General features: G+C 49.8%; 1 protein-coding gene across 3 annotated transcripts in view; it reads right to left on the bottom strand.

Annotated features, from left to right (window-relative positions):
• Ccdc40 (coiled-coil domain containing 40) overlaps positions 1 to 13,989 on the bottom strand; it is a 47,364-nt gene that overhangs the window by 27,279 nt on the left and 6,096 nt on the right. For all 3 annotated transcript variants that reach the window (XM_026780451.1, XM_013347649.2, XM_026780452.1), the window contains 4 exons: positions 9,886 to 10,024; positions 6,252 to 6,409; positions 4,938 to 5,021; positions 4,629 to 4,848 (listed from right to left, as the gene is read on the bottom strand). In XM_026780451.1, coding sequence (XP_026636252.1) covers positions 4,629 to 4,848; positions 4,938 to 5,021; positions 6,252 to 6,409; positions 9,886 to 10,024 — 601 coding nt within the window. The remainder of the gene's footprint in view (positions 1 to 4,628; positions 4,849 to 4,937; positions 5,022 to 6,251; positions 6,410 to 9,885; positions 10,025 to 13,989) is intronic.

Genomic DNA, 13,989 nt, shown 5'->3' with positions numbered 1-13,989 from the left:
CTGCCTGTGTGTGTGTGTGAACCCACATGTTCACCTGTGTAGAAGCTAGAGATGGGGCCATTTGTCTTCCTCTGCCATCTCTACCTTACTGGTTTTTCTTCTTATTTTATGTGTATATAAAATAAGTGCTATGCTTGCATGTATCTCTCTGTCTCTCTGTCTTTCTCTGTATGTGTATACCACTACATGCCTGCTGACCTCCTAGGCCAGAAGAGGGCACTACATTTCCTAGAACTGGATTCACAGGTGGCTGTGAGCTGCCACGTGGGCACTGGGAATTGAACCTGGGTCCTTTGCAAGAGCAGCCAGTGCTCTTAACTGCCAAGCCGTCTCTCAGTCCCCACTTCATTGTTTAACAAGATTCCTCACAGAATCTGGAGCTGACTGATTTGGCAGCATGAGGCTCTTCCTGTAGTGGATACCACTGTGCCAAGGCTCTTAGGTGGGTAGCTGGCACCCTGTCTCGGACCCTCAGGCTTGAACAGAGGGCACCTCACCCAGGAGCTGTCTTCCCAGCCTCTGTATGACCTATACACCACAAAGACTTACACTCTGCTGCAAAAGAACTCCTAATACAATCGGAGGGCACAAAGGAGCAAGAATACACGAAGCAGCCAGGCATTGTGGTGTGGTCTACGATCCCAACACTCAGGAAGCAGAGGCAGGAGGGTCACAAGTTCTAGGCCAGCCAGAGTAACACAGTGAGACCCTGTCTCAGGAAAGTCTATGTATTGATACACATTCTGTACCCATGGATCACCACATGCCCACCTCCTAGCACGTTCAGAGAATTGTGTTGGCCAAGGCCTTGTGCCCATCTCGCAGGGTTCCTGCCAGGGTGAAGTGAGGCCCCCAAGCACAGCAGGAGGGTGAGCTCCACTGAGCCCCCCCCGACAGACCCATGGTGGTGCGGCTGCCAGGGGGAGGCAGCTACAAAGCCACAGTGCCTGTGGGTCTCCTCGGCGAAACTCACAGGGGACTGTGTGATGGTTGTTTGCTCTGGCTGGGGGTTAGTGTGCTGGAAAGCACTTTCTTAGTGTGCTTATGGCCCTGGGTCCCACTCCCCCACCCTACGCCACCCCCGTCTGCACCGCAAAAACAAACAAGTAAATGCCAGTGGTTAAAAAATATATATAAGCCGGGCGGTGGTGGCGCACGCCTTTAATCCCAGCACTCGGGACTCGGGAGGCAGAGACAGGCGGATCTCTGTGAGTTCGAGCCCAGCCTGGTCTACAAGAGCTAGTTCCAGGACAGGCTCCAAAACCACAGAGAAACCCTGTCTCGAAAAACAAAAACTATATATATATATATATGTATGTATGTATACACACACACACACACACACACACACACACACACACACACACACACACACACATATATATGGGGCTGGAGAGATGGCTCAGAGGTTAAGAGCACTGGCTATTCTTCCAGAGGTCCCGAGTTCAATTCCCAGCCACCACATGGTGGCTCACAACCATCTGTAATGAGATCTATAAGAGCTAGTTCTGGCTTTCAGGCATACACTGTATTATACATAACAAATAAAGCTATATATATATGTATATATATATATATACACATATAACCACTTTCAAATACATAAAATTATCAGCAGTTAAGAGCACTTACTGCTCTTGCAGAGGGCCTGGGTTCAGTTTCCAGCACCCACATGGCAGCTCACAACTACGTGTAACCCCAGTTTCAGGGAACCCAATACCCTTTTCTCACTTCTATGGGCACCAGGTATGCGCACGGCACACATACATACATACATACATACATACATGCAGGCAAAGCACTCATACCCAAGGCAGGGCGCAGCGCACTTAGGAGGCAGAGGCAGGCAGAGTTCCACTAGTCTGAGGCCGTCCAGGTCTACCTAGTGAGTTCCAGGTCAGCCAGGGCTGCAGTAGGACTCTGTCTCAAAACCAAACCAAACCACCCATACTCATAAAATAGAAACCAATCTTTTGAAAATAAGATGATTTTTAAAAATGGATGGAGAGACAGACAGATTTGTGTGCTAGCACAGAACACTGCCGGTTCAAATGAAGACGGGTCTACTCGAGAGAAAAGAAAGCCTTGAAGTAGAACACAGAACGTCCCGTCACCCTGGCTCTAGGCAGGGTCTCCCGGGGAGGAGGAAGGAAGCAGGGAACCAGGCGGGGATGGAACATTCCAGGGCGATTCAGTTCCATGCTTTCTCTAGCAGCTGGTGGTTTTGTTGTTGTTGTTATTGTTGTAGGTTTTAGTCAGTTGCCTGCCGAGAGCCTCCTTCACCACACTTTTCAGAGTTTCATGGTAGTTGGGCTCTGACCCGTGGAGTCACCGCTGTCAGCACGGTGTGGAAGTGTTTCACCTGTGACATCTTTTTCTTCTGTTCTCCCTACCTTCTGTCCACTTGAAGGAGCTCATGTTCACGGGCTTCCCACTCCCCTGCCCATCTTTTTTTTCCCCTCTGATTGTTTTGGGGGCAGTTTCTGTGCAGTGAGCTTGCCTGGCTCACTTCATTCCTTGAAGTGATAGTGGTAGGTGGAGGCAGGTCACACTTGACCTGGGGGCAGGTGCTGCCTGACTGCACCCTGGAACGTGGCTTCCTCTGAGCACAAGGTCTTTACAGAGGCTGTCAAGATTAAACGTGGCCACTGTGGTGGCCTACGCTTCTCTGAAGAGGAGATCAGGACATAGGAATGACCACATGGGAACATGGAGAGAAAACTCCGTCTACCACTGAAGACAGGGGGGCATTGGAGCCCCGACTACCCTGCAAGGAGGTGAAGACCTAACCTCATCCGGGGATTCAGCGAGGTGGCTGAAGAAAGCTACTCCCCCACACACACACCTGAGCAAGCAAGGGTGTATGTTACACGCTTCCCTAAGCACGCCAAGATCCACTTGTCTTTGCCAGGTGAGCGACCAGAGTCAGTATCTCAGCTATTCTTCGAACTTTTCGTTCCTTTGAGAATTAGCGGACATAAATTGGTTTCATAGCTTAATTTCCCGGGACCCGTCTCCGCAGAGCTTGCTTGTCTCCTGGGGTGTTTGTCTTTTGTTGGCTGGCTCACGGAAGTGACGAGAACACCCTGGGTCATAAAGACACAGAGGGCAGAATTCTTGCACAGCTCCCTCCGCTTTGCCCCTTGGTGTAATCTTTTATTATATCAACGGGGAGATGAGATGGTGGCCCAGCCCTTCAGGGAGCTTTTCAAGGCAGAGAAGCCATCTACACTGTGAGCCATGGCAGATGGACGCCTGGCAGCATGATGCTCCTGGCTCTGTGGCTATGGGGCCTCACAGCAGACGTGTGGCAGGGCTGGGCCGGCAATGTGTGCCTTCAGCACGCGCCAGTGTCTACAGTGATGGCAAGTGAGGCCTTGGTTTCAATGCCACACTCTGCCTTTGTTGTTTTCTCTTGATTTGGAGGTAAGTAGGTCAGTAGGGAGGGGTTCTCGATAAACACTGTGGGTTGAAGGTGTCCCCTAAAATACCATTGCAGGAAGCCTGATCCCAAGTGCCGCAGTGCAGGGAGCTGGGGACAGATGGGACACCCAGGCTGTGAGGGATTAGCGACTTGAGCCTGCGTGCCTCCCTCCTGTCCTCTCCCGTCTCTGATCTTCAGCCATTAGATGGCGCTCCACGAGACATACGTTAGCCCTCCACATCGGACATCTTGTTTCCCAGGATCGTGTGACAGATCCCGGTATGCATGAAGGCCCGGGTGTGATCTCCAGCACTGCACATGCACTGTATGCAGTGGCACACGCACGTGAGACCAGCACAGGGGAGGTGGAAGCAGGAGGGTCAGAAGTTCAAGGTCACCCTATATAACAAATCCAAGGCCAGTCTGGGCTACCTGACACACTGCCTCCAAAAATTAAAAAGCAAAACAAACAAAATACTGTTCATGACCAGAGACCCAGTGGGATTATGTAATAGAAGCATCCAGACAGAAGCCTGGAGTCCCCACCCGCATTCCCAGCGTTCAAAATACACATGGCTGGGACAGACACCAAGTGCAACACCTGCTTTTCCTCGTTTGCTTTTGGAACATTTCTGCTATCATTTCAGTAACAGAATGGATAAAGAAAGTCGGAAACACCAAAACACATAGAGAACAAATCTGGGCATCGGGGAGAGGGTCACTGCCCACTGTCTCCAGTGTCCTCTGTTGTCCGCTCGGTGAGGGTGGTGTGTGCCTTCAGTGGGGACACTGCTTACGATATGCACAGCCGTCCCTCCACCCCTGCACATCTCACGTGATCCCAAGCGACCTGGTTTTCCGCTCAGCTGTCCCCCAGACCCTTTGGCTACTGCTGTCTGCGGGTTTTGCCCTGATCCCTCTTGTGCCCCCATCTCTGAGCTCCACACACCTGTTCTGCATCCTCTAGACTCATCTTTTGGGCCTCTGTGGCCCCTCCACACTTCTGGCTTGGAATCTCTACACATGACCCCTGTTAGTCTCAGCCTTTTGTGCCACAGCTGGGCCCCCCTTTCCTAAAAAAAGGTGGGGACCCCTCCTAGACGTGGAATTGCCTCGCTGGTATCCTCAACAATGTGCGAACACACGCTTAGGGGACAGCCATGGGAAGGATGGCCCTGAGTCTCGGGTTCACGGGATGCCTTACGCCTCCTCCGTTCCTCGTTGGCAGTCATGCAGGTCTTGTTATAGAGGGCCCTGGTGGTCTGCAGCTCCTCTTCTCTCCGCCGCCTCTCACTCGCGGCCAGAGAGTGGCGGTCATGACTTTTCTCTAGCTGCATCTGCAGGCGGGCCAAGTGCTGCTGGACCCCATAGAGGTTCACGCCCAGCTCCTGCCTCTGGACTCGGGCTTGCTTGGTGGCCACATCCTGTACCGGAGAAAGAAAAAGGATTGAGGCAGGCCCATGGGTGCCCACGGGGCTGGGAGGAAGACAGGAAGACAGGGACCCATACGCACCAGCTCTTGGATGTCCAGCTTCATTTTATCTATCTGCCGGTTGAGGTAGCTCTTCAGAGCCTCCTGGAATCTGATCATCAGGGGCTAAGACAACAGAAAACCACAGCGGACAGTCACTCTCAATGTCACAAGCAGTGCTCGGCCTGGCGGGGGTGGGGGTGAGCAGTGGCTGGCTGGCACTGGCTCTGTCTCTCTCCGTGGGGATGGGAGTGGATGGGTGGAGGTTGTATAGGCAGACAGAGATGATTTCCCAACCGTGACTCTTACTGTGGAAGCCACAAATTCTGGGAATCTCATGGCCCGTGCCAGACACTGCACTGATTTGGTGGAAGTACTGGTGAAGTGAGGGGGTTCGTCCAGACTGACCAGGGGACAGTACTCATGAGAAGTGGCAACCATCACACGGGTGTCAAGTGGGACTCAGAGGATTTGCTCAGTGCACCCTGGGCTCCTTCTGAGCACCCTGGAGCACTACAGCTCTCCCAGGGTAGCAAATCAAATCTGCCTTTCTCCCGTGCTGCGGCTCTGGCTCTGACAAGGACCCTTGGTGTGACGGCCACAGTTAAGGCTACAGTTTGGGGTGGGGGGGAAGAGATGCGACCCCTGCCTCCCTCCAGCATCCTGCATAGTCCAGATGCATTTTTCGTCATCAGGACAAAGAAATGGCTGGAGGCCAGAGATTTGGCTCAGTGTCCTACAGTGTCCGGATTCCTCACAGGGGACAACAAGTCCTTAAAAACAAACACACACATGAAACAGACCAAACAAAACACCCAGCAGAGTCGAGGGCGGTGTCCTGGCTCGTTTTCTGTCAGTTTGACAAAGCTAGTCAGCTGAGAGGAGGGAACCTTCGTTGAGAAAATGCCACCGTTAGACTGGCTTGTGGCAAGCCTGGGGGACATTTTCTTGATCAGTGATTGATGTGGGAGGGCCCAGCCCACAGTGGATGGTGCCACCCCTGGGCAGGTGGTTCTGGGATATTTAAGAGAGAAAACTGAGCAAGTCACGGTGAGCAAACCTGTAAGGAGCACCCTTCCAAGGCCTCTGCTGAGTCCTTGCCTCCTGATTCCTGCCTGGAGTTCCTGCCCTGACTTGCCTTCATCCTGAACTATAACTCGCAGCAGAAATAAACCTGTTCCTCCCCAGGTGCTTTTGGTCATGGTGTTTATCACAGGAAGACAAAGTAGGAGGCCTAACTGATGCGCAAAGAGCCTGAGAGGGCAGATAGCACGGGACGCCTGGGTGGGTGCAGAGAAGGCCCAGGTGATTTTCCCCCACACAGGGCCAAAGCAAAACCCAAGGACATGTCCTTACGTGGTCTGGGTCCAGAACCACCAGTTGGGCACTCTCGTCGTCTGCCTCCTCACTCCCTTCGGACGCCGCTCTTTCCACCAGGGCCTCTTCCTCGGGGCTGAGGGGCTGGACATGGTCTAGAAACTGTATTTGGGTTTCTTCCCGGGGGCGAGGCTGTGCTGTAGGAACAACAGACCAGGAGAGACAGCAAAAGTCACGAAGGCTTGATCTTTGCATTCTGAGGGGAGTGGTCATCAAGGTCCCACCCTCGCAGGACCTACTGAAAATCAGAAACTCGAGCCTTCCAGTGGCAAAGTCCTCAGGCTTAGCCATGGTGCCAACCCTCACTGACTCAAGATGGTCCACAGATCGAGCCACATTCTAGCAGTGGGCAAGACGGCAACTTACAAGTGACGCACGCACGGAAAGGAAGGTGGCTCCTTACTGTGGGGCACTTGAGCTTAAAAGTAATAAGAATGGGGGAGATGGCGCAGAGGTTAACAAGGCTGCTGCTCACAGTATTTCTAATAGCCAGAACCTGGAAGCAAGCTAGATGCCCTGCAACCTCAGGACGGATAAAGAAAATGTGGTACATTTACACAATGAAGTACTACACAGTGGTTAAAAAAAAGACATCTTGAAATTTGCAGGCAAATGGATGGATCTAGAGAAAACATTGAGTGAGGTAACCCTGACCTAGAAAGGCAAATATAATATGTACTCACTCATAAGTGGCTTCTAGACATAAAACAAAGAAAAACCAACCTACAATCCACAACCCCAGAGAACCCAGACAACAAAGAGGATCCTGAGAGAGACATACAGGGATCTACATAGGAAGGAGAAAAAGATCTCCTGAGTAAATTGAGAGTGTGGTTGTCGTGGGAGAGGGTAGAAAGGGAGGGGGATGAAGGGAGGGTAATGGAGAGAAATGTATAGCTCAATAAAAACAATAAAAAAATGCTTGCTGCTCTTCCAGAGGGCAGTTTACACCTGTCTCTAATTCCAGCTAAAGGGATCTAATGCCTTCTGGCCTCCATGAGTACTGCACTCATGAGACCTATGCCCATAGACACACATAAGCTTAATAAAAAGTCAAAAAAAATTGAAAAAGAAATGAAATTATAAACTAGGTCACAGAGACTCATGTTCTATCTTCTGTTGTGTGTGATTATTTATTCTGACACAGGTTCTCACTATGTAGCCCTAGCTGGCCTAGAACTCATCATGTAGACCAGGCTAGCTTTGAACTCACAGATCTGCCTGCCTCTCGCTCCCAAGCACTGTGGAGATTAAACTATATTACTTAAATCACTGCTTGGCTCACTAGCTCTAGCTGCTCATTGGCTAACTCTTACATCTTAATTTAACCCATCTCCATTAATCTGTGCATCACCACGGGGGCGTGGCCTCCCAGCAAAGTTTCAGCACGTCTGTCTCCGGCAGCGGCTCCATGGCTTCTCTTTGACTCTGTCTCCCAGTATTCAGTTAAGTTCTCCCTGACTAACTCTGCTCTGCCCTATCAGGCCAAGCCAGGGTTTTTTATTAATCAAAGGTATTCACAGCATACGGAGGGGAATCCAGCATCACTTGTCTCCTGCTTATCTAGTCTGGAAAGAGTGCATTTTGTCAGTGGTCAAGGCAGGGGCAGTTCGTTGCCCAAAGGCCAGTTTTTCCAAGATGAAAACAAGCTCCAAGTGGAGTATCTTTGGTCTCAGCATTCTCCCGGGAATAGATTGGTGCTGCCAGAAGCAATTGTGTCTCATGTCAAAAGAATCCTAAATTATTTAAATGCCATATTTTACAGCTCTTTGAAGTGTTTGAAGATTACCTGTCTATGCGGAATACAATCTCTATGCAGCTAAAGAACCTGATTAGTCTAACTATAAGTATGATAAGCATGGATGACTATTGACCTGTAATTTTAAATACCTATATAGTTTAAAGACTAAGGCTTAATTTTAAAAAAATTAAACAATCTTTAAACAAATGTGCAGCAAATGAGGACAATGACCTCAAAATGTAAACAATGTATAAGTATCTTGATCCAAGGTAGAAATGTATAATGCACTCTGATAAATACATCCTAAAATTGCATCAATATACAAAGTGTCTTAAGCAGAGGTAGAAACATGCATGTATACCATATGACAAAATAACTTTGCATAGGTGTACAGATATAGTAGACAGAAATAGGAGCATATTCAATATAACAAATAAAATATGAATTTGTGTCAATATATAAGAATCTATAACAATTGAAGTTTTCTATAATTAAGCTCACAAGTACTCTCACTATTACTATTATTTTTAGTGTAAGCTCACACTAATCTACCTATTATCCTGTCCCATCCATTCTTCCTCCCCTTTTTTAAAAAAGAGATCCCTGAACTTACTTCATTTCCACCTCAATCCTATACCAGTTATAACTAGCCCCTAATAATGTCCCTAGCCCTGAGGACAAATTTTGTTGGGAGAGGGGACGTCATCTTCTAGAATTACTTTCAGCTGTCATGGGGGTCAATGTTCTTTCTATGGGATCCTGTAAAAACTAAAATGATGGTTAAGTTTGAAGATTACTGTCTGGTACAATTGTAGATAGTCTCTGAGTAGTTGGTAGGGTTTTTCTGAGGTTCTTAGTTGAAGTTCTGGCTAGAACGTTGTAAGAAGGTGCAGCATCTCAGCTAACTAAGTTGGAATCACCTTGAGCAGTTTGCAACCTAAAACCTGATCTTAGAGTGGTGCTGTCAGCATGATGACATCATATCAACCAGGTGGAGTCGCTGTTGTGGGGCCCCATCTTCTTCCTGGAGACTTCAAAGATTACTGCAGGAAAATTTATTGTTCATTGTGCAAAGCTTACACACTATTCATACAGACATCTATTTAATGAAAGGTACCGTAGAGACAATAACAGGTATGGGGAGAAGTCAAATTTTTTGAAAGCAGAATAGTCCCTATTCTTCTTTCTGTCCCCTACCAGGTGTCTCCTGATATGAGACAGAAACTCTGAATTTTTCTTTTAATAACATGCTTGGATTTACAGAAGGACAGAGCCATAGTCCAACTCCAAAGCCAGCTTTGATTTTTTTTAATATTTATTTATTTATTTATTATGTATACAATATTCTGTATGTATGTATGCCTGCAAGCCAGAAGAGGGCACCAGACCCCATTACAGATGGTTGTGAGCCACCATGTGGTTGCTGGGAATTGAACTCAGGACCTTTGGAAGAGCAGGCAATGTTCTTAACCTCTGAGCCATCTCTCCAGCCCGCCAGCTTTGATTTTTAATAAATGACGACTATTATTATATGTGTGTCAATAAGACCTTTCCCTGCAGAGGATATTGGTATTATAAGTCTGAGTTAGACAAACGTATGCTCAGTCAGGTGCTGGGACTTCATTGGTTCTGAAATAAGCAACTGAATGGATTTCCAGGTCCTTATCTGCACACTGGGTTGGTGTGAGGACTGGCTGCCATAGCACAGTAAGCGCCCCATAAAGCTATCCACTGCCGCTGAGCATATGTTTGTCATCGGCCTCCTGGCTGCAGGGAAACTAGGTGGCAGGCGTGAGCCCAGCGGCCTCACCCACACAGAAGGGAAGGTGGACTGGCTGAGCTGTTGCCAGGACAACCCCAGATGCATCGTACCTGACTCTTGCCCAGGAACTTCCTCTGTATTCGGCTGGAAATCGATATCCGAGGAAGTCAGGCTTCCCATGATGCTCAGTCTGAAGCGATGGCGTGCCCCCATAGGAAAAGGTCTTTGAGGGGCCGCTGCGGGGCTAGGCTACAGACGGAAGAACGGGAACGAATTAATGAGAGCTGCCGTGGTATGGAGAGGGTTTAATTGTGTCCCCTCCTGAGCAGAGTTCTTTGACCTGGAAAGATGCTCTACTCTGCTGGCCAGATGCCAGAGGTTGGGAAGCATGCCTTGAACACACTCCTCACAGGAGCGTGGCTCCGCCCCTGAACACCTCCTCACGGGAGCTTGGCTCCACTCCTGAACACACTCCAAACAGGAGCGTGGCTCCGCCCTCTGAGCTTCCACCAGGGGCCTCAGAGGGTATTGCTTTCTCTTCTCTCTTCCACTAGACACCTTCCCTTGATACCGATGTTTGGCTTCTCCCCCACTTGAGACAACCTCCCGAGTGCTGAATCCCAGGCCTGCCCTTTCATCCCCAGCTTTATTTTTAGCCTTTGAAGGTACTGCTGCAGTCACCGAGATGGGCTCTCCTTACTGCTGCTGCTGCTGGGGTAAATGCTGGCTCAGAAAACTAGTGAGACAGGGTGTTGCTACTCTGCTTACGGAGAACAAGGGTACCACTATCATCTCTGGCCACCAGCCCCATGTCCCCACGAAGTAGGGGAGGCGAAACAGATACACAGAAGCTAAGGGTTCATGTACGTGTGCGCGTCACCCACAGGCAGGCTCAAGGCTCTCGGCCTCGATTCCAGCCCGCTGCCCTTCCCACTGTACCCTCTTCAGTGGATTCTGCAAATTGGTTCTGAGGCACCCGGATCCCAAGGGACACTGTGGAGGGCAGGAGGCCAAAGCCTCCAGGAAGGGTTCCTCATCAAATGGGGTGTCTATGCATACACTGACCTCCCACAATTCCTCCCACCCCCTGCATTTCTGCAGGCCGAGCGTCAGCAGAATGGAAGCAGGGCTCTCGTAGGATGTGTCCCTGCCTTCTTGTTGATCTTTGACACCTTCGTTCAGTGAATTTCCCGGAAGCTGGACCCCAGGGTAGAGACAGGATAAACAGAAGAAGCGACTCCTAAGTCCCCCAGTCCCCCACGCAAAGGGGAAGGCATTGCTCAGCTGTTGCTCTCCTCATCAAATTCACAAAATGCGGGTTGGGTTTTTTGTTTTGTTGATTTGCCAGGCTGGCATTTGAAGCCAGGGCCTCCCAGTAGCCTGGCAGGCACTGTACCCTGGAACCACAACACAACCTCTAAAAGCATAACGAGGGTTCGTCAAACATGGAACCCTGCTGTCCTCCAAACTAAGGAGCTCTCGTGGGGCTGGGGAGGAGTCAGGCCCATTGCTTCATGGTTTGACGGTGGTTTCAGAGCTAATGCTGCCATTAACCACGACAGCGGTGAGGTCCTGGGCAAGGAAGCCCCTTTTCCTCTCAGCTTCTTTTTTATTTTTTAAATATTTATTTATTGTGTATACAGTGTTCTGTCTGCAGGCGAGAAGGGGGTGCCAGATCTCATTACAGATGGTTGTGAGCCACCATGCGGTTGCTGGGAATTGAACTCAGGACCTCTGGAAGAGCAGTCAGTGCTCTCAACCTCTGAGCCATCTCTCCAGCCCCCCAGCTTCTTTTTTAGTAATTTAAAATGTGGGTGTTTCCCCTGCATGTATGCATGTCTATGCATACGTGTGTGTAGTGCCCATGGTGGCCAGAGGAGGGCACCAGATCCCCCTGGAACCCGAGTTACAGGTGGCTATGAGCTACCATGTGGGTGCTGGGAAACTGAACCAGGGTCTTCTGTGAGAGCAGCTCTAACCACTGACCCATCTCTCCACTCCACCTTCCAGTTTCTTCATCTGCACAGCCAAAGACAACAAGGGCTCCCACCCCCCAGGGCGGCGATCTGGATCCGACAGCACAGACACGGGCATCCGTGGATAGCACCGAGCGCAGCCTGGGCGGATGGGACGCAGAGGTGTCTCATCCTCTCCTCTGCCCTCTCTGCTTCCAGAGCAATTCACACCAGATGGGACTGGGCCAGGAGAGAGGCTGAAGTGGGCGGGAATGGCAGAGTTCAGAGGGGTGGAGTCTGTGGGAGGTTGGATCACATTAATAACCACAGACGACAGGGCCAGGTCTCTCGGCATCCAGGTCAGGGGAGGCTCCCGTATTCAGCACTGAGGTCAGGGGTTGTTGACACTGATGAACGCTTGTACATGTGTGTGCGCGCCTGTAAACACTGCCTCCCATGTACATCTCCACACGTGTCTGCGTCCAGGGCGCAGATGGGGGAGGCCTGGGGACAGGGACACAACAGGGCTCCCATACACAGATCTTGAGTTCTGATTTTCTGGGGTTCCTGCAGAAGCCTCCGATTCTAGGTCCTGAAACCTGGTGTCGAAGAACAGTGCAGGGCACGGGGTGTGGTGGGTGGGGTGGTCGTGAGACCCAGAGTAAAAGTGCGCCCACGGGCCGGGAGAGGACCGTTGGAGCATGAAAACACGAACAGCGCTAGTGGAATATTACCCGGTGCACGAAGTCTGCGCCGGCAGCAACGGGTCAGCGATGCACCAGAGGTTTGATTCCAAGTGAGATACTGAACCTGTGTCCCCGCCCCCTCCCCCCCCACCCGTTTCCTGTCACAGTGCAGAGCCGCTTTCACACGGACGGACCAGGAGGCTGGGGAACCGCTGCGGAGCCAAGGGCTCACCGCTAGCATGAGGACCTGAGGTCAGTCCCCGGCACCCAAGTCAGAGCCAGGGGCGCTGGAAGACACTCTTAATTCCAGCTCTGGCTGGGCAGAAACAGGACGAGCTTGCTGGCCAGTTCCGGGTTCAGCGAGAGACCCTCTCTCAAAAAATAAGGTGGGTGAGGGCTGGAGAGATGACTCAGGGGTTGGAGGTGCTTTTCCAGACAACCCCAACCCCAGGTTCAATTCCCAGTGGCTCACAACTATCTCCTTTCCCGGGGGAATCAGGCGCCCTCTTCTGGCCTTCACAGGAAGCAGACATGCATGTGATGCACAGATGTACACACAGGCCAAACACCCATACGGATAAAAATGAATAGAATTTATATAGATTTTAAAATCTTAATCGAATTTCATTTATGCAATTTAAATTTTAAAAAATTTAAAAAGAAATTAAAAAAAATAATAAGGTGGATGAGTTTGAGGCCAGCCAGGACTACACAGTGAGACCCTGTCTTGCTGAATAAAAAAGTACATAGATGGAGAATTATAATGGAAGAACCTTTGGCTGCCGCATGCCTGTGTGCCCATGGCACACACACATAAACAGAAAAGCCATCAGTATTATCCACCAAATCAACAGACTAAACAAACAAACAAACCTCATACAATCATCTCAGTAGACACAGGGGAAAAAAAAACTTGAGAAAATTCAAAGCGATTGTGTCATTGTAAATAAAACAAAAAGCTATAGCACCTAACAAGCCCTGGGTGAATATGCTGTTAGAAAGAATCTGCCAAGACCCCCACGGGGAACATTTCCCAGGGTGGCAGGGACAGCAGAGGCTACAACTCTCACACTCCTGCAGCCTCTTGCTAGAAGGGCTGGCCAACATGACCAGAAAGGAAGGAGAAAGAAAAGGTATGGTACAGGAGGGAGGTGGGGGAGTTAAACCGTTCCTGTTCTCAGAGGATCCATCACCTTTGTGACAAAGACTGCATTCTCCTAACAGGCTGTTCCAGAGAACAAGGGAGCTTAACACCATTTAGGTGTATAGGGTAAGGTATTTAAAATCAACACACACACACACATACACACAAAGTAAAATATACACTTTTCAAGAAACACCAGCCCACTGAGTTCCAGGACAGCCAGGGCAACCCAGAGAGGCCCTGCCTCAGGAAAACAAAACTGAGCGATTACTCAGGAAAAAGTCACATCCATGGTGCACACTGCTGGGCAGAAATGGGATGCTGTAGATAAATAATCATAATCGTGCTATGATTTTTCCTGCATTCTAAATATTCAATTTCATATTCTCAACAATGGAAATATCTTCCCATGAAATGTTAATGAATGCA

The sequence above is a fragment of the Microtus ochrogaster genome, chromosome 7, assembly GCF_000317375.1.
Source record: "Microtus ochrogaster isolate Prairie Vole_2 chromosome 7, MicOch1.0, whole genome shotgun sequence".
Taxonomy (NCBI): Eukaryota; Metazoa; Chordata; class Mammalia; order Rodentia; family Cricetidae; genus Microtus; species Microtus ochrogaster.
This window is presented reverse-complemented; position numbering and strand designations above follow the sequence as displayed.